The sequence below is a fragment of the Rosa chinensis genome, chromosome 5, assembly GCF_002994745.2.
Source record: "Rosa chinensis cultivar Old Blush chromosome 5, RchiOBHm-V2, whole genome shotgun sequence".
Classification (NCBI taxonomy): domain Eukaryota; kingdom Viridiplantae; phylum Streptophyta; class Magnoliopsida; order Rosales; family Rosaceae; genus Rosa; species Rosa chinensis.
The window spans coordinates 77,574,681-77,600,839 of record NC_037092.1 but is presented as its reverse complement, the minus strand read 5'-3'; the positions used below and the strand labels follow the sequence as shown (position 1 = coordinate 77,600,839).

General features: G+C 40.0%; 2 protein-coding genes and 2 long non-coding RNA genes across 6 annotated transcripts; 3 read left to right on the top strand and 1 right to left on the bottom strand.

Moving 5' to 3' along the window:
* The first annotated feature begins 253 nt into the window (after positions 1-253).
* Positions 254-2,520, top strand: LOC121049602. Of its 3 annotated transcripts, XR_005800856.1 has the most exons (8): positions 254-619; positions 729-913; positions 1,026-1,093; positions 1,219-1,295; positions 1,504-1,575; positions 1,733-1,776; positions 1,897-1,955; positions 2,294-2,520. It is a non-coding gene; the product is annotated as an uncharacterized LOC121049602 (long non-coding RNA). The 3 variants fall into 3 exon arrangements; XR_005800855.1 differs by lacking the exon at positions 729-913; XR_005800857.1 differs by lacking the exons at positions 729-913; positions 1,897-1,955.
* A 1,925-nt stretch (positions 2,521-4,445) lies between these two features.
* On the top strand, positions 4,446-5,006 carry LOC112164123. Its single transcript, XM_024300363.1, has one exon. The coding sequence runs from the start codon at positions 4,446-4,448 to the stop codon at positions 5,004-5,006; it is 561 nt and encodes a 186-aa protein (XP_024156131.1).
* Positions 5,007-15,483: 10,477 nt separating this feature from the next.
* LOC121049623 lies at positions 15,484-20,511 on the bottom strand. Its single transcript, XR_005800917.1, has 2 exons — positions 20,280-20,511; positions 15,484-15,681 (listed from the first exon to the last, which is right to left on the bottom strand). It is a non-coding gene; the product is annotated as an uncharacterized LOC121049623 (long non-coding RNA).
* A 613-nt stretch (positions 20,512-21,124) lies between these two features.
* LOC112164122 (cation/H(+) antiporter 3) lies at positions 21,125-24,509 on the top strand. The gene is made up of 3 exons (XM_024300362.1): positions 21,125-21,340; positions 22,165-23,190; positions 23,373-24,509. The coding sequence occupies exons 1-3, from the start codon at positions 21,125-21,127 to the stop codon at positions 24,507-24,509; spliced, it is 2,379 nt and encodes a 792-aa protein (XP_024156130.1).
* Positions 24,510-26,159: the final 1,650 nt, after the last annotated feature.

Below are 26,159 nucleotides of genomic sequence, written 5' to 3'. Positions count from 1 at the left end.
CGTCGCTCGGGATGATGAAGAGGGTGTCGAACATGCCATCTTTTACCTAAGTAGGACACTCACAGATTGTGAAACAAGGTACACTCACTACACCAAAACTGGTATTTAGTGACGAAGTCTAGTGACAGATTTAGAAAACCGTCTCTAGTGATTTTAATAGAGACAAAATTTTTGTGATTGTCTCTAATGATAGTGGTGGCAGATTAAAATTCGTCTCTAATAGTATTAGAGACGGAACGTGGCCCCTCTAATCTTTTGGGTGCGACCTCAAAATTTTGAGTCTAAAAATTTGAAGACCCAACATTTTTTTGGCGCAAAGTTTTGGATTTTAGAAATTCAAAAGAAAAAATCTCATCTCATAAGCAACAATATGAAAACCCAAACTGCTCTTCTCATCTTTCATTAGTACCGACTCACTGTAGCCACCGTCTCAGTCAAACCACGTACAAATCTCTCAACGGTGAAACCACAAACCACAAACCACAATCTCCTTCACAACCATTCTTCAACAAGCAAGACCAATAATCTTCGGTGTTTCGTTTAATTGGAGGCAAAGGATCAGAAGAAGCTCTCACGGACCCAATTCAGATCCTAGCCCTTCACTATCTAGGACTATGAGGTTTGTGTTCTGATATGACGCTTTGGCTTATTGCAAATCTAAATGGGCTATGACATATATGCTAAGTGGGTCCTTGAAATTTGACGAGAAGTTGGGGTATGCCTATTAGGTGTTTGTAGAAATGTCTAAGTGGAAGCGGTTGAAATTTGCAGAGAAGTTAGGGCATGCCATTAGGTGTTTGCATAAATGTCTAAGCAAATCACTTGAAATTTGATTGGTTTTCACTATTTGAAACGGCTCTATTTTCCTCTCAAAGTCACATCTTTGAGTATGTCAATCATTCTACAAACGATGGTATGAATTGAAAGTGGTTTTAAGGCTAGCTAGTGTTTTTTTCCTTTTGATTTTGATCAGTTTACTTCTATGATAAAAACTAATATTGACATAGTATGCATGAAATGGTCAGTGATGTTGTATTGGTGACTTTGAACTTGACACATGATGATGAAGATTGGAACATCAAATTGAAATAAGGTCAGTAATGTGAATTTAGCAATTGTTCCTTGTACTCATTTTTGTGCCACTTATGCTTGCTTATATAATTAGCTGCACACAAACATTTGAACTATATTATGGGTTTAAGGTGTTCTTTTTTGAAGGTTATTGAGGATTCAATTGCGTGCTCATTTGGGTTGGCACCTATACTTGCTATTTTCTGGGCTTGAATCTCCTTGAGGTATTTATATATGTGCTTGCATCATTTGTCTTTTCAACTCATTCATCTTAAGCAACATTTTCTTTCACCTTTTTGTGTCTCTAAGAAATACCTTTCAAGTCTGATGGTTTAGCTTAATCTCTTAGAAGAATTTTATTGACTTGTTTTTTCTGACTAGTGCTATATATCCTTCATTCCTATGCTATCATCTTATGTGTCAACTTTGCAGGTAATGGAACTACAGCTGCCATCCTTTTTTGACAATTTTGATCCCTGGGCTGCTGCTGCTAATTTCCATAAGGTAACTACCCGTTATTGTTGTCGGTATTTGTTTTTAGATAAAAGTTGGTTGGTCATGAAAAGATCTTACAAATTTCATCTTGGAACACCATGACATTCTAGGTGTTCAAGCATATCTTAGGTGGACTTACATTTTCTTTAACATGTTCTCTATGCAGTACACAAGCACTAGCCATTGCTAGGATATGTACCAACGTCCAAGGTAAATTAAAATGTTTGATTGTTGGCATCTCTAATTATAAGTAGATAGATACATGACAATGATCATTTTAGTACAAGTGCTTGACTATTGCTTGATAGACTGATGTTGTTTTCCATCTAGGTGTAGACAAAAGAAAAATGTGTATGGCATAATTCATAATTGGCATTGGCCAACATATGGTGAGTATGTAAGGCCTTGTTAGTTCTCTTTTTTCTTATTAGTATTATTTTTTTTATTTTATTTCTAATTTCTTTTCAGGCCTTATTAGTTGTTGTGATTTACTTATATCTAACAGATATAACATGATAGGTCTAGAACAAGTTTGGCTACTTGTTTTCTTTTTGTTCATACAACTTCAGGTTTGAGATTTTTTTACATATCTTTAATTGCATGGTTTTTGGCTTCGAAGTTCATCATCCATGCAAAGAATAGCAGAGCTTTGTTTATGTATTCAATACAGTTTTTGCAGCTTTGTAATCTTACGTGCTATTGATAAGTGAACTATTTTCTTTTGTAGGTTGAGATGCAAGAGAAGTTGGCAAAAACGGTTGCAGTTTAAAGGCATAAAGACTTTGGACTAACATGATTGCTTATAGGGGATGCAGGTGTCTTGAAGCTCAATTTAGAAATGAGCTCATATACTTGGATACATATTCGATACTTGACTAATTTGTACTTTGTTTTATAACAAGTAATCCAGGGATCTGTACTCAACAGTTTATTTTTATATATCAAGCATATTGTTATCAACTTATCAAGGTTTTTTTTTTTTTTTTGCTTTTGGTTTGACAGATTGTTATCAAGTTGTTGCCCAAGACAAATATTAAATTATTATTGCTATATATTTGATCCAACAAAAAAAAATTATAATTATAGGCTGATTGGATTGGAATAATTGGATTGTAATTGGCTGTCATCATATTCATTCAAATGCATTAGAGGCATTTATTAATATTAGATATTCGTCTCTAAAAGAAGTAGAGACGGTTTGTATTGTCCGTGGTTGTTATTGTACACGTGTCAGAGAAACAGCAATAGGGACGGATTTTTGTTTCTAGCAGTTCCTAATAAGCATTAGAGACACAACCTTTAGAGACGGATGGCTAATTTGTCACTCCTTCTATTAGAGACAAACTTAGCTATATATTAGTCACTAATATATTTTTAGAGACGTTTTGTGGTTGTCTCTAAAGCCCATATTTGGTGTAGTGACTCCAATGGAAAAGCTGTGTCTTACATTATACTTCTCAGCATGCAAGTTGTGGCATTACATGTTGTCCTTTACTACTTGCATCATTGGTCAAACCGATCTAGTCAAGTATATGCTATCGCGACCTATCTTGAGAGGCCGTATTGGCAAGTGGGTGCTTGCCTTATCAGAATTCTCACTACAGTATGTCCCACGTAAAGCAGTAAAAGGGCAATCCATCACGGATTTTCTGGCACATCACCCTATGCTGGATGTCCCCGCAGTTAGAGACTTAGAGGTCGCTGCCACAATTTTAGATCGCCCAGATTTGGCGTGCTTACCAGAGTACACTACACTGTATCAAGCCACAGTCTCACTCTAGCCCTGGGTGTTATATTTTCACGGGTCAAGAACGGATACGCTAGCAGGAGCAGGAATTGCACTGGAGAATCCTGCTGGAGATCACTTTTCGTACTCATTCCAGTTGGAGTTTCAGTGTACCAACAACCAGGAAGAATATGAGGCCATAATCATAGGCCTAGAAGTACTGCTAGAAATGGGAATCAGAGATGTACAAATACTTGGCGATTCTCTTTTGGTTATTAATCAGTTGTGCAATGAGTTCAGATGCAATAGCTTCACGTTGGTCCCTTATTGGAACAAGGCATTAGAACTGTTGGACCAATTTGATAATGTACATCTTGAGTACATTCCTCGCGAGCGAAATTTTGCCGCAAACGAGTTGGCCCAGCTGGCAATAGGGGTAACATTGAGATATGGCGTGTGGGAGAGAATCCTTAAAGTCGAGCGTCGCACGCTTCCTTCATGGATGGCGAGAAGAGATCCTCCAGACGATAGCTCAGTTGCGACCCTGGAATCCATCGACGTGGATTGGCGCATCCCTTTGATCAATTATCTCAAGCATCCTGATCAGACCACAGATAGAAGGATTCGCTATCTTGCCCTCAACTACTTCCTCAGAGGTGATGAACTTCGTAGACGAGGAGAAGATAGCGTGGATTTCAGATGTGTTTATGGCCACGAAGCGAAACAACTCATGCGCGAAGTTCATTCTGGCATTTGTGGCGCCCACCAAGCAGGTCCAAAGATGCGATGGTTGCTCAGACGACATGGATATTTTTGGCCCAGTATCTTGAAGGATTGTATCGCGTTCGCTAAAGGTTGTTTGGACTGCCAAGCTCATGGCCCGGTCCAACATGTTCCTAATATTCCAATGTAGCCCATTATACAGCCTTGGCCCGCAAGAGGATGGGCGCTGGATTTAATTGGGATGATTCACCCACATTCATCACTTCAACAGAAGTTCATCATCGTCGCGACTGATTTCTTTACAAAGTGGGTTGAAGCAGAACCTTTGAAGGAAGCATCTGGTGGCACATTGTGACAATTCCTATTCAAAAACATCATCTCCAGATTTGGGATCCCAGAAGTTTTTATTTCGGACTGGGGGGCAGTTTTCATGGGTGGTGAAGTTGATAAATTGACAAGAGAATGGGGAACACAGTACATCCATTCCAGTCCTTATTATGCTCAGTCTAATGGTCAAGCGGAGGCCAGCAACAAGATCATTACCGATTTGCTAAAGAAAATGTTGGAAGCTAATCCACGACAGTGGCATGAGACACTTTATGAAACTTTTTGGGCCTACCGCACCTCTAAGAGGAATCCCACCGCGACAACACATTATGCTTTGATGTTTGGCCATGATGTAGTCCTGCCGTTGGAAGTCAATGTCCAATCATTACGAGTTCAAGAGCAACATCATTTCATTGGAGAAGACTACGTTCAGGCTATGTGGCAGAAACATGAAGACCTTAGCGAAAAGTGCTTGGAGGCTTTAGATAGTTTGGTCATGGAAAAGCAACGAGTCGCTCGCGCCTATGACAAGCAGACGCAGGGAAGGAGTTACAGCAAAGGAGAGTTGGTTTGGAAAGCAGTTCTCCCGCTTGGAGAAAAATTAGATGGTCGCGGCAAATGGACTCCAAAATGGGAGGCCCGTACATCATCTATAAAATCTTAGAGAAAGGAGCTTTTCATCTCAAGGACCTGGATGGAGATGTCCATCATAACCCTATCAATGGGAGATACTTGAAGAAATACTTTCCCAATGTCTGGGACTCGGAGGAGTTGTAGACAGTTTATTCACATAAGACATGGGGGACAATTCTAGTGTTCCTACACTCGCGAAGTCCATTCATGAAGGCCTGTTTTTGAGGCCCATAATCATTTCTTCGCTACGCCTAGCAACACTAGGGGGCAACACTATACAACACTAAGCCGAATCAGTAGCTCCGGAGGAGTTGAGGCTGAGCTCAAGGGAAATGCGAGAGCCACCGTTGTAGCCACCACCGGAGTAGTCGTCATAGCCGCTACCTCCCTCGGAAGTAATCTTCATGTTGCCAAAGATGTCCTCACCGTGCATGGGAAACAGTGGAAGGGTTTTAATCTCCTGGTGATCTTCTCCTTGTTGTTCCATGATGGATCCACCAACACCAGCAGAACTAGTTGACCCAAAATTGAGATTAATAGATCCACCAACAAGCCTTGATCTTTGCTTGGGCACTTGAACATCCGAAGTGAGCTTCTTCTTCTTCAGCTTCTCCCGAGCCCTTTGGTTCTGGAACCAATAAAAGACGTTCTTGTTCTCGATCTGTCTATACCATTTCAGCTGGAGAGTGATCCTCTGAACCTGCTCCACAGTTGGGGACTTAACTCGTCATCGTAAAGCTCTTTGAGGATTCTTATCTGATCTGTAGTAGGAAGCCACCTGGTACTACTCTTCCTACAATGCATGTTAGCACTACTCTCGGCTGCTTTGTTGCTTCCTCCATCTTTGGTTGGATGCCGGTTTTGAGGTTCCATTGGTGATGGATTGAGAGAATGCGAGAATTGAAGAGTGGTGATGATGAGTAATTAAGAAAGATTGCTGTTAGAAATATTCGAGTTGATGAAACAATTTTGGGATTGGAAATTTGGGTTTATAATGTGGAGGAAGATATAGGCATGCAAATCTCCACCCTTGGATGGACGGTCAAAGAGAAGAGTCAAACTAAGTGTCAGCAAAGCGTGATTAAAGTTGCCCTAAATCTCGGAAAAGAAGGGATTATTGGCACATGGGGAAACCGAACGATTTTCGAGGAGGTAACTGTTCTATTCATGAGACGGGGACTGTTTTTTCAGGATCGTTGTTTTCAACGAGTGATTAATGCCTTAAATCTAGAAAAAGAATGGATTATTGGCATGAGGGAACCAAACGGTTTTCGAGGATGTAACTGTTCCATTTTCAATATTATCTTCTCAAGGTGGAGTTTTCAACAGCTAATTAATGCGAATTGAGTTGGGGCCAGCAAGTGGATCCAAAAGATAAATATTTTCTCAAAACCCTCGAAGAGAGGCTCATTTTGACGCAGAACATATTTTAAAAGTTCATATTATTTTCAATATACAACTATGGGGGCCTATATTTGAGGCTTTGCGAGACACAATTATTGGCTTCTCACGGATATTGGAATATCAGGATAAGAAAATATTATTGTATTCATAAAGTGTCTTTGCGGCCAAAAGCAGTACATTCATTACAAAGCCAAAAGTGGCTAGAATACAAAACAAGAATCTTCGGATATCTTCTGAATCTTTTCTCAAGTGGAAGCAGCTATGGAATCCAACGTTGGGTTGAGCCGCGCCATTATCTCAAGGAGGAGCAGACTTTAGGGAAGGAAAAAGAGGCGTAACGGAGCCCCCGCGCCCCCTTTACATGGAAGCGGCAGAGGAATACAACATAGGCTTGGCCAATGCCATTATCCATGAGAAGGGGAGACTCCAGTGAAAGAAAATGGAGCCTCCAAGCCCCCTCAATTGGAAGCAGCTATGGACTCCAACGCCGGGTTGAGCCGCGCCATTATCTCAAGGAGGGGCAGAGAGTGAAGGAACCTAATATCAGCTTGAGTCTCTGCACCCCCTCTAGCCTTGGTAACCACCATTCTGTAGCTTGAACCCATTCCTTCAAAGAGTCCACCCTTTCTCATCCCTCCAAGATTCTATCGAGAAGAGAAAGGGGGAGAAGGAGGTGAGAACCAAAGCCCCTTCCATCTGGAGGGCACAACACGGGCCAGGTCCAGAAGGAAGGAAACAGAGGAGGAAAGACGAACCTCAGAGTGGCCGTCCTCCCTTTCTCCGTTTCACTCCGCATGTGGGATTCTAACAAAAATGATCTCGCATGATCTTGGATCCCACACTCAGAGCCCCCTCGCATTTCTAAACCAATATGAAGCCTGGCATTGTTGTTGCAAGATTCCAGAAAGGCAAAACAAGGGGTTGCCTAAGATTACGCCATAAGGCCTAACCCAGGCTTAATATTACGCCATAAAGCCTAAAATTTAGAGGCTAAAGGTCATTTCATGCGGGGAAGATTTGTGAAGAAGGAGAAAGAGAAGCAAGGACTGAAAGGCCATTTCTTGAATGTTTCAGAAAATTTGTTATGAGTATTCCTTGCCCAAAATACAACTATTTAAAGGGACTTCCGGAAAATCCCCACCCTTGGATGGATGGTTAAAGAGTCAAACCGATGTCAGTAAATCGAGATTAGTGATTCCAAATCTCGGGAAAAAAGGGACTAGTAGCATGTGAGGAGCAGTTTTTGAGGAGTTAGCTATTAAAAGAATGGATTATTGGCATGTGAGGAGACCGAACGGTTTATGAGGGGGCCTATAAAGATTGGCCCACAAGCTCAATTTCAAACAAAATTCCTCCATGTAGCGTTTCGCCACAATGGCACCAACTTCGGCCTGAGTGGCCCGTTCTCTGATACGGGCCAGGTTGCGGCCCATTTCTTTAGAAGCAGCCAAAGGTTCATCGAGTTGAGCTTCTTCTGCAACAATCGCATTCTCAACAAAGGCTAAATAGGCTTGGAGGTCCTTGATCTGAAGTTTGAAGTCGGACCTTTGGATTTGTAGTTCCCGCAGGCAGATGGCTCGTTCATTTAAAATATCGCGGGAGATGTCCATTTCTCGAGAGACACTATTCAAAGCCTCTTGAGCGTCATGAGCTTGGGTGTTCGCGGCCGATTGACTTCGGTGGGCCATATCAAGTTCATTCAGCAAAGAGTCGATAGCACTAAATTACCACGGAGTCTGATAGGCTATTTCTATACACCTAAATAGATGCACAAAAATGTCTATAATTTAACCCTACAAGAATGTCGAAAATAGTATAGGTAAGTAGGGATCGTTCCCGCAAGAGATTGTGGTTTAATCACTAATCTAAAGACTCAAAACAAAATACACCTAAACTGTCCAGTTATAAAGATCTGACTGGCAGACGACTCTAAACTATTCTAAATATCACGAAAATTTACAGACAGACTCTAGACATGATAAACTAACTACTGACAAGATTTGATAATTTTTGAAGGTGTTTTGGTTGACGAACTAATTAAATAAAAACAAAACACTGAACGACTCCGAAAATAAAAAGACTTGATTTAGGGTTTTGAAAATCAAAGATAAAACAAGTTAGAGGAATTGCATCCACCACCAATCAATCAAGTAAACGAATTATGTTCAACCTAATTTCATTTATTTATGGATGAAGATGCTCAAGTTAACCCAATGCCTGAATTAACCTATTGTTCTTCCTTACTTGTATGCTAGGTGAGAGACGCTCTATACCTAACCTATTTTCTAAAATGCAACCTAGGTTGACGCAACTCTAGATTTAACACAAAGAAATCATTAAGATTAAGAAAAACGAGACATCACAAGATATCATGAGTACGACGCGTCTCAATTAATCTAGGAACCTAATCACTCACCTTATAGACAATTTACTACTCTAAAACTCTCAACGGAACCCTCGAAACAAGGCACAGGCAATGATCATTCTTAGCAATAGAATCCTAAACATGCAATCTAAGTTGCGCACCAAAGAAAACATGCAAAGGAATCATTAATGTGAAGATAGAAATTAGGTTCTCATCCAATAGATAAACAAAACTAATTGAAAGTCATAACAAGTTTACAATCATGAGTTGGGGCTTCAACAACCCCTAACAAAAGAGTTAGTTTCTCATAGAAAAAAAAACAAAAACAAGCTAAAGAGAAAATTAAGAAGTTGCAGGAGAGAGGGAGAGGGAGAGCGGCTGCAGATTGATCTCCTTTTATATGCTTAGAGGTTGCCTTCATCTTTCATGTTGTGTAGGAAATCCAAAAGCTAAAAGAATTAGGGCTCATGTGCTTAGGTGGAGTTTTCCTATTGGCTCTTGAACTTGATGACTTATTCCAACCATTCACATCATGCCAATTGTCCATCATAAGTCAGAATATGAAGCAGAAACTCGTCCTTGGGCTTCTCAGTGTGATTTGGGCTTCGAAACATAAATTCCCGTCCAACCTCAGATTCACGCACAGCCTGACCTTGTTGTACTAAATCGGCCATAACTTCTTCTAGAAAAATGATATTGACAAGCCGTAAAAATATCTGGAAACTAGACATCCGAAGCTTTCCATCAATACAAAGATCAACATCTGGTTCATTGTGAGCTGGTCTCAGTGATCTGTCGAAGTTGACTGATCTGCACAGGCAGATTTGCCGATTTTGCCTTTCAATCCCTCTTTTACTTCTTTTCTCCTTCTTTGCTCAAAATACCTATAAAACAAGTAAACAACGTAAATAACTAGAAAATATACTAAACTAACAAAGAAAATATAGAGATTAACATTATTAATATCGCATAATTATGCTCCTATCAGAGTCAAAATCTTCTCCTGGTGAAGATACCTTAGAGCTTCCAAGACTCGCGAGAGGATGTCAGTCTCCAATACCCGAAGACCCAGATGTTCGTGAAGCACCATATTAGCTTCATCCACAGCAGAAGGAGGAGTTACCTCCAACACCCTCATTAATCTCTCGAATCTGGTAGGATGAGGAGGCAGCGGAGGCGCCACAGGATCACGAACCACCAATGCAAAAGGGTGGACAACTTCCTCAGTTTCTTCATCTTCAATAGGTTGGTCTATCCCTTCAGCCGTAGGAGAATCTGGAAACTCAACTCGCGGCTCATCATGGGCAAGTGGAGCATATTCAAGCACAGGGCCCTCGGCTTCGACGGTTGTCTCATTTATTTGTGAGACTTAGGGGGAACCATCACCGTCAGTATCATTTTCCATCTCTGGGGCGACTGTCCCGCCGATAGGACCCTCAGTGTTTGTAGCCACCTCCTCGGTACAAACAGAATCTTGGTTAGATTCAGGAAGTCAGAGAGCGGGGTTGGATAAAAAAGGAAAATGGAAAGCATTGGCCAACAGTGGCTTACCTCTCGAGCTGTCGGGTCAATATCTGGTACGTGGTCACCAAGAGGAAGAGGCCTCACCTCATTCACCTCTTGGACCTCTAGTGCCGCGAGAATCTCTGTCGTCATCAGTTCCTCATAAGCTACAAAAGCCTCAGAGTGGCTTTCCACGCTTTCATGCTCCGAGGAGTCATCATCGGAGATCGCTATTAGAATGGTAGGACCTTGCAGATGCTCTGTAGATGTGGGAGACGGAAGAGGCGCCACGGGGTTAGTTGATGCTTGAACTAGTGATAGAGTTGGCTCTTTTGCAGTGGCTGAGGATCCAGCCTCGCTCAGGCGAGAGGGATCAGTGGTCCTCTGACGGACCTGTCAAAAGATATATAATGAAGATCATGCCCAGATTCTAAAATTTAAATAGAATAAAATGGGGCCGGATTTTACCAATCACATTCTCAAAGGTTCGTCATCTTCAAAACTCTCTTCAATGGATTGAGATCGATCACATTTGCAAGCAAAGACAGCAGTGGCCTGTACGAGAAAAGAATCACAATTCAAAAAGGGGGAAAACACCAAATATGCATGTTTAGGATCGTTCTTAACCAAATTACCTCAGCGGGATCTTCATCATGAGAAGACTCATCATCAGGAGTCTCCTCTACTATTGCCTTTTGTTTCCCTGCCTGAACAGAGGTTGTCTTGCTCCGGTTAGTTTGTTGCAAAACACACTCAGGAATAAGAGCGGGAAAATCATTTCATGAGGAAAAGGAATGGTGAAGAAAGACAAAAACTTTCTGTTGCCCTAAGCTCGTGGATTTGTATCCCTGGACGCGATGAGTGAGAAGGTAGAATAGGTCACGGGGGTTGTACGGTCCTCCGGACCAGGACTACTCATGCCACGAAAGATTAGGATGAAGAGTTCGTCATGTGGCAGGTCCCAACAGTTCACGGACACTTCTTTCCACCAATCAGCATAATCATCGTCGACATCGTTGAGGGGGTACAGCGCTCTGACCCAAAGGGGAATCATTATCAAAGTAAACTGACTCTGAAAGGGGGTAGACCCAGGTGGGGCTAATCTCCGCCAAGAGGTGTAATAATTGGCAGAATCAACCAGAGGCTAGGGTACCAACTGGGCCAACCCAAATTGGCGAGTGAAGTGGTTAAGGGCATGGAGCTCATAACTTATGCAGTCGGTGGCAAGACAAATATCAAAGCAGGAGATGGCGCGACAAAAGGTCAGGAGGGCTCTTTCGCTATGATCCCGTCCACTGGGCAGAAAGCCATCGTCAAGGGGAGGAGGGAAACGCCTAGAAATGACTATTTTTTGGTCCGGCATCTCTCCCAGCAAGTACAAGTAAATAAAACACTCGGAGTAGGGAGGAGCTCGATACCTTACATTGCGGCAAAGCCAATTCCCCAAAAGGGAATCGACTGGAGGTTCCTTTGGAATATCATCGCGACGGAAGCAAGGGAAATAAATCTGCAGCCAAAAGGCAAGGATCCAGAAAGGGCCACTAATGTCGGTATCGAAGGGGCGCATTATGGCCCTATAAAGGGAACGATATAACACACCCAATACAGGTTGCCCAAGGCCAATGCAAGTACCATTGTAGAGAGAAGTGGCTAGAGAATTCCAAGGCCCAGTAGGTTTGTTGGAAGAAATGCAAAAGATAAATTTGCAAAGCCAGAATTCCAGGAATGCGATACCTCTTGTATGGTCACGCTGGGTGCAGTAATAGTCGCGCCAGATTGGGTAGGATCTGCTGTGATGCCCCCGACTAGCCACATCCATTCTCAAAGAAAATTGAATGCCATCAAACTGACCATGCACATAGGGGTCAAAGTCAATGGGCAACCCCGTGATGGTAAGAACATCCAGCAGAGTTATGCTCATCTGCCCAAACCGGAAATCGAATGTATTGCTGGAGGTGTTCTAGAAGCAAAGAGCGGCCGCTAGCGGTGCAGGGCTAGTATTATGGGGAAGACAGAAGCATAGATCGATGGTTTGGGTGATACCCACCGCATCCCATCGGGCCAAATCTCTCGCTCGGACCTCCTGATACCAAACTTTTTCCTCGGGAGCGATGGTAGGCCAGAAGCCCACGTTCCTCCTTGGTCCCCAATTGCTAAAATCACCAGGCACCTGCCGAAGAGCCACTATGGGATGGCGGATGGGAAGCCCATAATAGGCCATAGCATCATCTGGCAAACGATCGCGAGGTGGGACCCAGACTCGCTTGACTATCACCGCCACCAAAGCCCATCAGTCGACTTCTCTCCTCTCCGGTCTGACTTCTACATCGAATACTCATGTTAGTCCGCTAGGTGAATGCGGCTTTCTCAGTGATTTCATCTGCCTGATCGAAAACGAATGGTTTCTTGGATGCCATTTCTAGGTCGCAAGGAATACTTCTCCATTACACCTTGATTTATAGCTCAGATATTTTTAGAGATTAATTTATTAGCTGGGCCAGTAAGTGGCCCTAGTTGATAATTAATGAATCATTATTCCATCTTGAGAATCGCATCTAAGGCGACAGTGAAGATACTTTTCCATTACACCTTGATTTATAGCTCAGATATTTTGAAGATTAATTTATTAGCTGGGTCAGTGAGTGGCCCTAGTTTATAATTAATGAATCATTATTCCATCTTGAGGATCGCATCTAAGGCGACAGTGAAGATATTCTACCTTTTCTTACCACCGCAGGGCCAGCATAGTGGCCTGATGTTTTTTAATTAAAACATGATTAAAACCAATGCGGTTTTAGATGCTAAAGTTGCAGCAAAATATGGTGGTTTCACTTGGTCACACGTCATGATGTCGATAGCCATGATATAATCATCCTCTTCGGCATAAGACTCGGGAAGGATTAAATGACAGCAAACAGTTTGCTAATTTGCATCTTATTTCACCAAGTACAGTAGGCCTTGATCTAGCCAGCGAAGCGGCTCCAACACCGACATTTGAGAAAATCAACAGAGAGCCAGCGAACAAGGCATATACTTTTTGCTCTACACATGGCGAAGCTACCACCAAGGAAGAGAAGGATCCTCATTCGTGATCAAAAGCAGTCTCATTCGCATGGGGGGCACACTAAAGTTATGATCTCCTACAACCTGCCCAAGTTTCACCAATTCACTGCATACCAGACACCAGATCCATGGGGGGCAATAAAGTTTGAAATATATATTTAGAGGCTAAATAAAGCCTACGATGGAAGCATGGAAGCATGAAAAGTCAACTTTAGCATATTTTCCTACTTCGGCTAGGAGAAACCGAGCTAAATAAGGAAGGAGGGGCGGAAGACTAACCAAATGAAATCCAAATGAGCTAAAACTTTCCAGATTAAATTTAGAAAGCCCAAGGATCATTTCTTATGAAGAGTTCCAGAGCTATGTTTGAGTGGAAGGCCTTCAAAAAATCAGTCCAATTTTCTGCAGAAGAAAAACTGGAAAACTGGACCTGTAAGAGGTCCAGCAGCGTTTTCGGCCCAACCACTAGACCAAAAGCTCTGAAATTTTACCAAGATGATCTAGACTCATATTGGAACATTTTTTATGAAGAAGTCATGGTCAAAATCTGAGTTCTTGATGGAGATATAATTGAAGGAATAAAGGAGCCGAAAGTGCTTCCTTATCTCCAAAATTCATCGTTCTTTATCTCCAATTATACTTCCTTATCTCATTATCTCCGAAATTCATCGTTCTTTATCTCCAATTATGCTTCCTTATCTCATTATCTCCAAAATTCATCATTTCTTATCTCCAATTAATGCTCCACTATCATTTGTTTAATGCCAACTGCTTTGGCATGGTATCCTATAAATAGAGGTTACAAATTCATCACTAAGACACACAATTCACTCATCAATACATCTCTAAGATGATCTAAGTCTCTCTAGAGCAAACCTCTCTAAGAGCAACTTCTCTCCTTCTCTTTCACTCACTGGTGACCACACTCCTAGTTCTAGTCTTCTCAGAAGCCGACTTTCAGTGCCACCAAACCCTCTGTCAACATACTTCGGTCCTAGTCTCCTCGGGAGCTGATTGTAGTACCACAACCACAACAGTTACGGAACCAGCCAAGCAAGGGTAACGCCCTCACAAACTAGCCAAGATAAAGTCATGCTTTAGCAAGTTCTCTTTCCTTCCCAGTGGTTCTTGCTTTGCTCGATCTACAACATCGAGTATCGATTGTGATTTTCAAGAAGATTAGCAAAAGTCCTCACCACGAGGCATAAAGAATCCCATGACGAGGTTGGTGCTCTCCTCGTCCACAATCGGTTGAAAGAAGTCAGGTCAAGGGACACCCCCGACGACCGCACCCGAACGGTGCTGGCACGCCCGCGCAAGAAAAGAGACTGTTGACCAGTTGCAACAAAACTGGAGCCAAACAAAATGTATTACATAGCCAAAGTTATTACAAACAGAGAGTTGAGGTCTATTTATACTAAGGTAGTGTTTGAGTAGGTCTATTTGGAGGTTCCAAGGGATTTCAAGGTGAATGGATTATGAGGTGATGAGATCTTAAAATAAAGGCATATAAGTGGTGGATTATTCAAATACCTTGTTTGGGTAATTTTTTTAACTGTAGGGATTTAATTATGAGATTTTGTAAACATATATATTTATTTTTTGACAAGATTAATCTTTTTTTATATTTTGCTATTTCTAGTTAATTGCAATTTTTTAAAAACCAAATAGATGCTCATATTAGGCATATTTTCAGAGAGTGCAACATGACTGCAGACGCCTTGGCCAAAGATAGTATTAACCATGAGCTTGGTTTCATTACTCTTGATGACACTCCCATTCATGCTGCTCAACCTTACCTGGATGACATAGCCTCTGTATCTAGAGCAAGAAGAAGTGCTTACTCCAGTTCTTAGTCCGTTTGTTTTTTGTGTTTGGGCCTGCCAGGCCCCGTTGTAACAAAAAAAAAAAAAGATGTAAAACAAGAAAAATTTGTGCTTCACCAGTTAATTCCCAAACTTCCATTAAAATGAAATAATCATGAAAAAAACGCAAGAAATTTCAAAAATGCAACAACTGAAATTTCAGAGTCACAATTTGATTTTGGTCTTGCTTGAATTCATAGACTTCAAATAAAAATACTTTAATATCATTATACTGATGACATCCTAAACATTACAACAAAACTTCGTAATTATGGTACATTTCCAAGGTCTCCTTGTTTTTGCTGCGCTTGTTGAGCTCGATGCCTTTGGTAGTCAGCAAACATATCCATCACCAATTGATCACGAAATACAATCCACCTGTTAGTGGCTTCGATCAATAGCAAATCTTTACCAACATTTTTAGGAATCAAACTTCCAATCACTAAAAACTATTTCTCATTAACTTTACTTCCCGGTAGTGGACAAGAACAATGTGTGAGAGGTCCCTGCAATAGAGGTCAAGTAGGTAAGACATTGGAACAAATTTTCACAATCTCATTTGTGAGCATGGTTAATTTAAGGACAAAATACTGTTTACTCCCTATACTTATAGGGTCTCGACGTTTCAGTCCCTGACGTTTCAATTTCACCTAAAAATTTCCTGAACTTTCCAATTTCACAAAAAAAGTCCCTGCCGTCAATTTTCTGTTAAAAAGTCTGTTATCTTGCTGACGTGACACTATTTCAACAGTAAAATGACTATTTTACCCTTACTGACCCAAAAAAAAAACTCTCTTTTCTCTTTTTTTTCTTTTTTAACTCTTTTTTCTCTATTTTTTTTAATTTGTTCTTTTTTATTCCTACTTTTTTTTTAACTCTTTTTCTATTTTTTTTAATTTGTTCTCTGTTTTTTTTCCTACTCTTTTTTTTCACTCTTTTTTCTTTTTAATTTGTTCCCTTTTTTTTTTTAAACTCTTTTTTCTCTTTTTTTTTAACTCTCTTTTCTCTTTTATTTTTTTAAAACTCTCTTTTCTCTTTTTTTTTTTTGTGTTCTCTTTTTTTTTTAACCCTCTTTTCTTTTTCTTTTTTATTTGTTCTCTCTTTTTTTTTTAAACTCTCTTTTCTCTTTTTTTTTTATTTGTTCTTTATATATATATATATATATTTCTTTCTCTTTTCTATTTACCTCTTCTTCCTTTTCCTCCTCTCTGCTCTTCGGCCTTCTTTTCCTCCTCCCTGATCGCAGCTCCAGTTTTCAGCCACGCCTGGAAACCGGAATGGTCGGGTTCTCTTCCCTTCAGATTTCGGCCCCTTCGTGGTGTCGGAGCTATATCAGAAGATTTCTCTCGACGTCAATAACGTTTTTTTGGTGTTGGTTTGCTGAGATGATGAGCCAATAGAGATTCGAAGAGGATAAGATATTTGAGTTCTCCTTTAGAGAGAAATGTTTGAACAGTTTTGGCACTGAAGAAAGGGAGGTGGAAGATGAATTGATTTGATTTGGGTGTGCTCCGATTTGGTTTGGAACCGCTGTATGGAGAGGGGTGATTAGGAGAGGTGGTGATGCTTGCTGGCATGACGGGGATGATGGATGGATGGTGGAATGGCCAGCACTTGCTTGTAGTGGCGAGCACGCTAACGGTGATTAGGAGAGGTGGTGATGCTCACCGAAAACTGGACCTGCGATCAGGGAGGAGGAAAAGAAGGCCGAAGAGCAGAGAGGAGGAAGAGGAAGAAGAGGTAAATAGAAAAGAGAAAGAAATAAAAAAATAAAAAAACAAAAGAGAGAGAACAAATAAAAAAAAGAGGAAAAAAGTTTTTTTTTTTTAAAAAGAGAAAAAAGAGTTAAAGAAAAAGAGTAGGAAAAAAAGAGAGAACAAATTAAATAAAAAAAAAAGAGAGAGAAAAGAGGGTTAAAAAAAAGGGAGAACAAAAAAAAAAAAAGAAGAAAAGAGAGTTTTTTTAAAAAAAAAAGAGAAAAGAGAGTTAAAAAAAGAGAGAAAAAAGAGTAAAAAAAATAGAGTAGGAAAAGAAAACAGAGAATAAATTAAAAAATAGAGAAAAACGAGTTAAAAAAGAAAAAAGAGAAAAGATAGTTTTTTTTTTTTTTTGGGGTCAGTAAGGGTAAAATAGTCATTTTACTGTTGAAATAGTGCCATGTCATCACGATAACAAACTTTTTAACTGAAAATTGACGGCAGAGACTTTTTTGGTGAAATTGGAAACTTCAGGGACTTTTTAGGTGAGACTGAAACGTTGAGACCCTATAAGTATAGGGAGTAAACAATATTTTGTCCTTAATTTAAATATGCATTCTAAAAGATATATATATACACACACACACACTAGAAGATAGTATGCCAAAGAAGAAAAGTATATAGTAGAAGACGAAAGAAATAATTTGTGCAAGAGAAGACCAAGTATGCCATGTTGACAAGTCTAAACCAGCTCCTTCTTCACGAGGAACTAACTTTTTTTTAGAATGAACAACAACATTTTCTATATGTATTATATCATAAATACATGAGTTTCAACAACTAGTGACATGTTTCCTTTGAAGTACTACTCTTTCTTTGATCAAAGAAAGGACCATGAAGTTCAATGGTACAAGAAGTAGAATGTAAACAGAAGTAGAGAGACCAAGGCCAAGAAGACGCATGTTATTTTTCCAGATACCCATTTTCAGTAAAAACAAACAAGGCCAACCAATAATCAACAACCTAATGTATCATGCCAGGTTACTTCACAACTTTTTTGATGATTCAAGTGGATTGGTGTATTCCCCATTATATACTAGTCGCTTGGGTAAATCAAATTATATCACACTCTTAAACAACACAATGTCAAATCCCATATTCAAGTCACAATATTAGAGAGAAGAAGGGGGAACCTCAAAAGGTAGCAGCAACGGATCTCTATAGTTAGTTCCTAAAGTTGTAGCATTCACAGTAGCTGAAAGGCAAAATGATGAACATTGTTATGGATGGATCTAGGTCCACAACCCCTAGATGTATAAGCGAGTACACCTGCTCCTATTAACATAATAAAGAATCTTTACTGTTTGAGGACATAGGAGTTTACTGTTTGGGCAATACTATGAACGGGTTGCCAATATTATTATTCGAATTTGATATAAATAAACATGCCCATGCAGAAAGTAGAATCAAACAATGAAAACTTGCATAAATAGCAACCATAGAAAACTAAGACCCCATTTGTGCAATAATACCAAAACATCAAAAATTGAAAAGCACATATAAGAACTACCTCATAGGCAACCCAAAGAAATAATCACAGAGCAAAGCACAAAGAATAGAAGTAACAGAAGGAAAACATCTGCAACAAAGACCATACAAACACAAAGAACAAGTAGAAATATGACAAAAATTCTAAAGCAAAGAGACATTGAGAAAAACCTTAATTAATCTTACGGCAGGTTATGTTACAACATGGCACACAACACCCAAGAACAAAGACGTTGGACATTGACCCTTGTAGTTAAACTGAACCTTAACTTGTTGCTTGCTACCAATATTCTAGATTAACACAACTACAAAATAACAGGGTTTGCAAAGATATTTACTGCAGAAAAACTTAGTGCTCTGCATGTATTCTGTTTTCAACTAATTCATATAAAGTTGACATCCTAAAATTTCACCCAAGTAAATATGGATGTACAACATCAAATCGTACAAGTACAAGTAAAGGATGCCTAAAACAGATCAATCAAGTAAAGGAGCACTGAAATCCCTTCTTTTATATGTTTAGTAAAATTGTTGATGGATGCTACTCTGGTAACTGCAAATTCCTAACAAGGTATATGTAAGTACGTCTCTCTTTGACGCTTGTAATGTACAGCTGGAGTGAAATGCACTTTGCCTATGTAGCTGTCTACCTAGCTAGCGTAGCTATGGCATCACAAAATTACTTGTGCCTAGTGAAAGAAAAAATATGTGGCACCAATATTAACTGAGGTTATGAGAAGTGGCACAAAGTATCTAATGCAACAATGTATTCAAACACCAGCCACTAAGGTACTATGCTTAATTTATGGTCTAAGATTGCCTCTAAGCTTTGAACATTCAGTTATATATACATATTCTGAAATTCTCTCTCCTATCCTGAAACTACTAACATTTTACAAAAATTGGATCAAATTATTGACATATACATATTATGATAGCCAAAGAAAAGCAATGCTTAGCAATGGGTCATGAACATGAATGTAAAACTTTATTTATATAGGCATACACAGGTTACAAACATAGACTTACAAACCAAACCACATTGAGTAAATAGAGGTCGGAGAGATAATATCAGTGACTGAAACATTGATGGTTTCTATTTGCAATTAATGAGAGAAAATCGATTCCAATTGAATAGAAAGACTGAAAGAGAGTTGAGAGCTTCTCCTTCTTTCTCGTTCTCTGTGAAGAAGAAGAAGGTGCTTAGCTTCTCAAACACATTATAGATACCTCAAAACCCATTACAGATACCTCAAACACAACCCACAAAACCCAAAAACCAAGGTTCTAAAAAACGCTAGGCACTAGTCGGGCGGTGACCCGGGGACTAGCGCCTAGGGACTAGGCGGTTTTTATTTTTTTAGTTTTTAAATTATTTTTATGACCTATAATAATAAAAATAAAAATATTTAAAGTCTAAAAATTAATTATAAATATAAAAATAGTCAAAATATAGAATAAAGTAGGGTTTAGGCCGCCTAGTCCCTTCCTAGGACCGCCTAGTACGGCCTAGAACCGCCTAGCACTGCCTAAGAGGCACCACCTAGCACTGCCTAGCCCGCCTAGTAGCCCAGCACCTAAGGGCAACGCCTAGGAAAAACTCCGATCGATTCCTTACAGCCTAGCGCCTAGGCGTTGCCTAGGCCCTTTTTTAGAACATTGCCAAAAACACAACCCACAAAACCCAGAACAAGTCTCATATCCCAGAAACAAATACAAGCTAGCAGCTTACTGAAGAATTATCAAGTATAATAAACACATAACCATAGATCGCCAAAATTAGAGATCGAAAAACGCAAAACTCAACCATATAACCCTAGATTACAAAGAGAAACACAAGCCCAGAGTGTAGAACAAACCTGAGAATCAGCGATTCAAGGATAGGAATTCGCGAGAAATCAAGGTGGTCCGGTCACGTTGCTTTGGTTTTTGAAATTTCAAAGTTACGCCTAAAGAGGCGGAACTCATACAAGGGATTCTCATTAATAAAGATCCCTCCTAATATCCCTTTCTTAAAATCCGAGGTCATTCAAGTCCCTCTGGAGTTTTTTGCCAAACAAGGGACTTGTGGTGAGGGATATTAGAATCCCCGCGAAAAGTCATCTCCCTCCGTAGAGTCCCTGATCCAAACACAGCCTAAATGAAGGGCAGCAGATGAGGTACACGTGTCACAATACTGACGGTCAGTATGGACAGAAACAGATAACCCTAATTAAGCTAATTCGAAGGATAACTAACTTCACTAATTAGGAACTTAAAGGCTGATTGAAAACAACAGATCTCAACAATAATCCTAACAGAATCCAAAATCACAACACAAATTCAATTATCAGGTGAACATTTCAGTTTCGTTGTTATTATCATGAACTTAATCAGACTATAATTATGCACATGAGTATTAACGTTGTCCTATAAAAACGCAAATGCACCTAAGTTCTAAGTACCTAACTGACTTTTGTTGCTGTTCGTTATCTGTTTCTACTGAACTAATACATTAAAACCCTTTGACTGAAACAAACTTGCGATTCTATATAAATATAAAAAAATGTTATTACAGAGCACAAATTTGTAATATTATTACAGAGCTCAATTTTTTGGGAAGACGACCGGGTAAAAAAAAAAAAAAAAAAAAAAACCCAAATCACGTTCATTCCTTTGCCTTGTTTTCTATTGAAAGAGATCAAAGGCGCCGGAATAATCCGCCATGGGAGATGCATATCATCCGGTAACTAATGTGCAGTGTATTCAATTGCCTCCCAATGTACATTCGGAGGGAATAAAAGGGAAGAAAGATCGTTGGGGACTGGGGTTTTCCCTTCCGATGCTGGAAATGCAGATGGCCATCATTTTCATCATCACCCAAGTCCTCCATTTAATTATGAAGAAGTTTCATATCTCTAAGTTCAACAGCCAGCTTCTTGTATGTGCTGTTTTTCTTTCCTTCTTGTATTCCTCTTATTTTTGACATCAATTAATATCACGTTGGAGCCTTATATATTATGGAAAATTCTACAATGTGTTAACGTATGACATGCATACAATTGCCTTAAAAGTGGTAAAATGAGTCCTCAAAATAGTAATATTAGTCCTTAAAGTAGTAACATGAGTCCTTAAAGTAGTAAATTTTCTTAGTTACCACATGAGTACTCAAAATAATATTAGTCTTCAAAGTGGCAACATGAGTCCTTAAAGTGGCAAATTTTCTTAGTTTACCATATGAGTCCTCAAAATAGTAATATTAGTCCTTAAAGTGGTAACATGAGTCCTTAAAGGGGTAAAAATAGTTGATATATGAGAAATGTTAACATAGCATCACTGTACCCATTATATTATATGCATTCCTCTAGTCATCGGGTTTCAAGATTCCTTAGTATATGAGTTAATGCACGTCAATGTGGCATGTTTTATGTTTAGGGTTTACTACTGTGCTTTGGTCCTGTTAAATCCAAAAGATATACGGTTCTTTGACACCTTTGGACCTAATCGTACATGCATCAACACAAAAAATGCCTCGAGTCTTCCGAGATATGTATATTTTGATTAATTTCCCCGAATCTAATCGGTTGCTTCTGTTTTTATGCTGATATTATCTATAATGATGATGATCTTGTTTTGGATTTAAATGTATTTAGGTGTCAATAACAGAAATATCAATTAATATATAGATTTAGTGCTGCCTACTCTTGGGGCTCATTAATTACTTGTATTCTTACTGAATCGTTGAGATGATTTTTGTGAACTCAGGCGGGTATACTCCTCGGCCACCTTGGCAAAAACCTCAGCCTCCTCGGGACGGATAAGAAGTTGGCCGAACTAACATTTCCTGTAGACAGTCAAGAAGTAATTAGTGTTCTGGGTGAGCTTGGCTTTGGACTCTTTCTGTTCGTCATTGGAGTGAAAATGGAGGTGGAAATGATAAGAAGAATTGGACGTAAAGCGATCCTCACCGGTACTTTATGCACGTTGGTCCCTTTGGTCAGCGGTATAAGTCTTCAAAAGCTTACCGCAGGACCTGTATTTGGCATTGACAAGGAAAAAACCGACAGGCTTACGGTTGTGACTGCCATACATACACTAACTTTTTTTCCGGTTGTTTCTCTCCTTCTCGAGGAACTGAAGCTCCTCAATTCTGAAATGGGCCGGTTAAGCCTGACTGCGACCATAGTCTGTGAGCTCTTAAGTCTGTTTCTCCAGTTTGTTAACAGATCAATTTCATCCATAACTAATGAAGGGGATCAGAGGGATTTAGTACACCTCGCAATAGCCTTTGGTTACGTTACTTCTGTTGCGGTAATATTTAGACCAATAATGTTATGGGTTGTTAGGAAGACCCCGGACAACAGGCCAGTCCAGAAAATCTATCTCAATGCCATAGTCCTGCTGGTGTTTGTGTCTGGAATAGGTTCACATCTATACGGCCAGACATTTCATTTTGGCCCTCTCATATTTGGTTTGGCTGTCCCAGCTGGACAACCTCTGGGATCGGCTTTGGAAGAGAAATTCCATCTCTTTGTTTTCGAAGTGTTTCTACCCCTTTTTGTGACTACATATGCAATGAGGGCTGATTTTGGGTCGATCAGATTGGACGATCCAAGAACACAGCTAACTATAATCCTCATAGTCCTCATTTTTGTGGTCAAAATATTAGCCACCATGGTCGCTCCGTTATATTTTAAGGTTCCCTTAACCGATGCATTTGTTCTTGCTCTCATTTTGAGCTGCAGAGGGATTATCCACCTTGGCACCTATACTTGGTACAGCGACACCCGGGTAAGTACACCTATAAATTAAGAAAACTAGCATTACTACACGCGCCTTGCGCCTAATTAAGCATGGTCAATAGTTTGGATACTCAATTGGGACAATTTAGAGTTTGAGTACGGAATTAAAGTTGTGTGATGTTAATAATCATACGAATTAAAAATTGGGCACTAATTTATATTCTTATACAGATGATAGATGATTCTGCTGATTCTGTGTATGCTGTGACACTCGCTAGCGTTGTAGTGACTTCAACTCTCGTGCCTATTATAGTGAAGCGCCTCTATGATCCTTCAAGAAAATACGCAGGCTACGAGAGAAGGGACATTATGCATTTGAAACCTAATGCAGAGCTCAAAATTCTCACCTGCATCCACAGGTCATCTAACATGCCTGCAGTGATCAATCTACTTGATGCAGCGTGTCCATCTAAAGAAAACCCCATTAATGTTTGTGTACTCCATCTCATCGAATTAATCGGCAGAACGGCTCCCATATTTATCTCCCACCAAGTGCAGGGGAAAACAGTTTCCCATGTTAATACATATTCAGCAAATGTGATTCTTTATTTCAATCAGTTTGAGAAAGAAAATCGTGGTGCTGTTAATTTGAGCATATTCACAGCAATCTCTCCACCAAATATCATGCATGAAGACATATGCACGCTTGCAATGGACAAGCTCACATCCCTAATAATCCTCCCATTTCATCGAAAATGGTCGATTGACGGGTCCAGTATTGAGTCGGAAGACAATACTATAAGGACACTAAACTTCAGTGTACTCGAAAGAGCTCCTTGTTCCGTTGGTATCCTTGTGGATCGGGGACATTTAGGTCGGTCCACCTCTGTTGTATCCACACTATCAACATTTTCGGTTGCTGTAGTCTTCTTGGGAGGGAAAGATGACAGGGAGGCATTGACCTTTGCCAAAAGAATGGCCAGGGACTCGACGATTAGGTTAACAGTAATCCATTTAGTGGCCATGGGTAATGAATATGCTGGTGGGGAATGGGATAAAATACTGGATGCAGAGGTATTGAAGGAGTTCAAATATAACCATGTGGGTGAAGGTCTTGTAATATATTTAGAGGAAATGGTGAAAGATGGACCGCAAACAGCCTTTCTATTAAGGTCTATGGTGGAAGAGTATGATATAATCATAGTTGGGAGAAGTCATAAGTTAGAGTCACCTCAGACAGTAGGGCTTTCCGAATGGTGCGAATTTCCGGAGTTGGGGATAATAGGAGACTTGCTTGCATCACCTGATGTCGATTGTAAGGCCTCCATTGTTGTGATGCAACAACAAGAGTTGAGCAGATGCAAATAATTAAACTCTTCGTCTGCACTACTTGTACATATGCTTTTTTCAAAAACCTCGTCCATTTTCGGTTTCTCATTTAATATTAGGAAACTGTTATTGACACTTCTCGGCTGCCACTGGGACCAATGTTGTAAAGTCTTTACTAGTCCCTCCTTTTTTTCTTTTTGGACAATTTTAGGTTCACCCCTACGGTAAACGAGCATATTCACCCCCGTTGTCGATTAACATATTTTAATTTAATAAATTTATAATCTAACCATCTATATCCTCAATTATCCTTTAAAGATCATCTCTGTAAAAAGTCAATCAAATCGAAAATCGTTTAATTATCTAGAGCAGATTACCAATAATTACAAACTCATTCAAATAATTGCCACGCGCAGAGTCCACGGGTCTTATTTTCATGCGGTAAGCTCATAAAGTCTATGTGGACACGTGGGCAATTTTTTTATTATATATTTTTTTTTTATGACAAAAATGTCCCTTAACACAAATAATAGAGGAAGACAGACAAGAGAGAGAGAGAGAGAGAGAGAGAGAGAGAGAGAGAGAGAACATATCTAGATCTGGATCGAGAACGAATCCGGCGAAGCGAGGCGGCGAATTCGGCGAACCGAGGCTGCAAAGCAACAGGCGAACCGAGGCTGCAAAGCAGGCGAAGGGAGGCTGCGAATCAGGTGAAGCAAGGCTGCGAATCAGGTGAAGCAAGGCTGCGAAGCCGGCGAAGTGAGGAGGAGAATCCGGCTAATCGAGGCAGCGAATCTGGCGAACCGAGGCTGCAAAGCAACCGGCGAACTGAGGTTGCGAATCCGGCGAAGGGAGTCTGCGAATCCAGCGAAGGGAGGCTAGCAAGGCTGCGAATCCAAATTTGGTTGAGAAATTCTGAGGGTCAGTACCTTTAGCCTCATTTTGTCATAGGTTTTGGCATGGGTAAGCTATTTCACTGGTTTTTGATCTGAAAGTATGACCAAATAATTGGTGCTGAATAAAATTGAATTTCAATTTTTTTTCCCTGTATTTGGTGGATTCTCAGTTTTATATTGAGGGTCAGTAGCTTTAGTTTTGTGTTTATGGTACTTTCTAGCTTATTAGATTGGTGGTGTTGTGTAATGCTTTAGTTTTGGGTTTATGGTACTTTCTTATTGGATTAGGATGGAGCTAATGAAAGCAATGCTGAAGCGAGCAAACGCGAGAAGGCCAGGCTAGTATACTGCTGGGGGCCAGTACACTACTGCGGATCAGTATACTACTGAGGGTCAGTATACTACTGGGGGTGACATACTACTAATCCTCAGTACACTACTACGGATCAGTACACTACTGAGCGTCAGTATACTACTGGGGCTAGTATACTGCTGGGAGTGACATACTACTAATCCTCAGTACACTACTGCTTGTATGCGGAAGTAGCAAAGCCAGAGATAAATGATAGTGTCCAAGTTTCATATTGTAATATGTACAAATAGTTTTTGGAATTATTAAATAAATGAGTTGTTTCTAAGAAAAACAAAGATTTCTTTTTTCCTAATGCTACTGCCATTCAGCAGTATTAATTTACATTATCCAAATCACAAGGGCAGTTTCATAGTTTACTTGTCAGTAGAAATAATTAAAAAATAGAAGGAATCTGACCGCAAGGGATAATACCTTGCACAT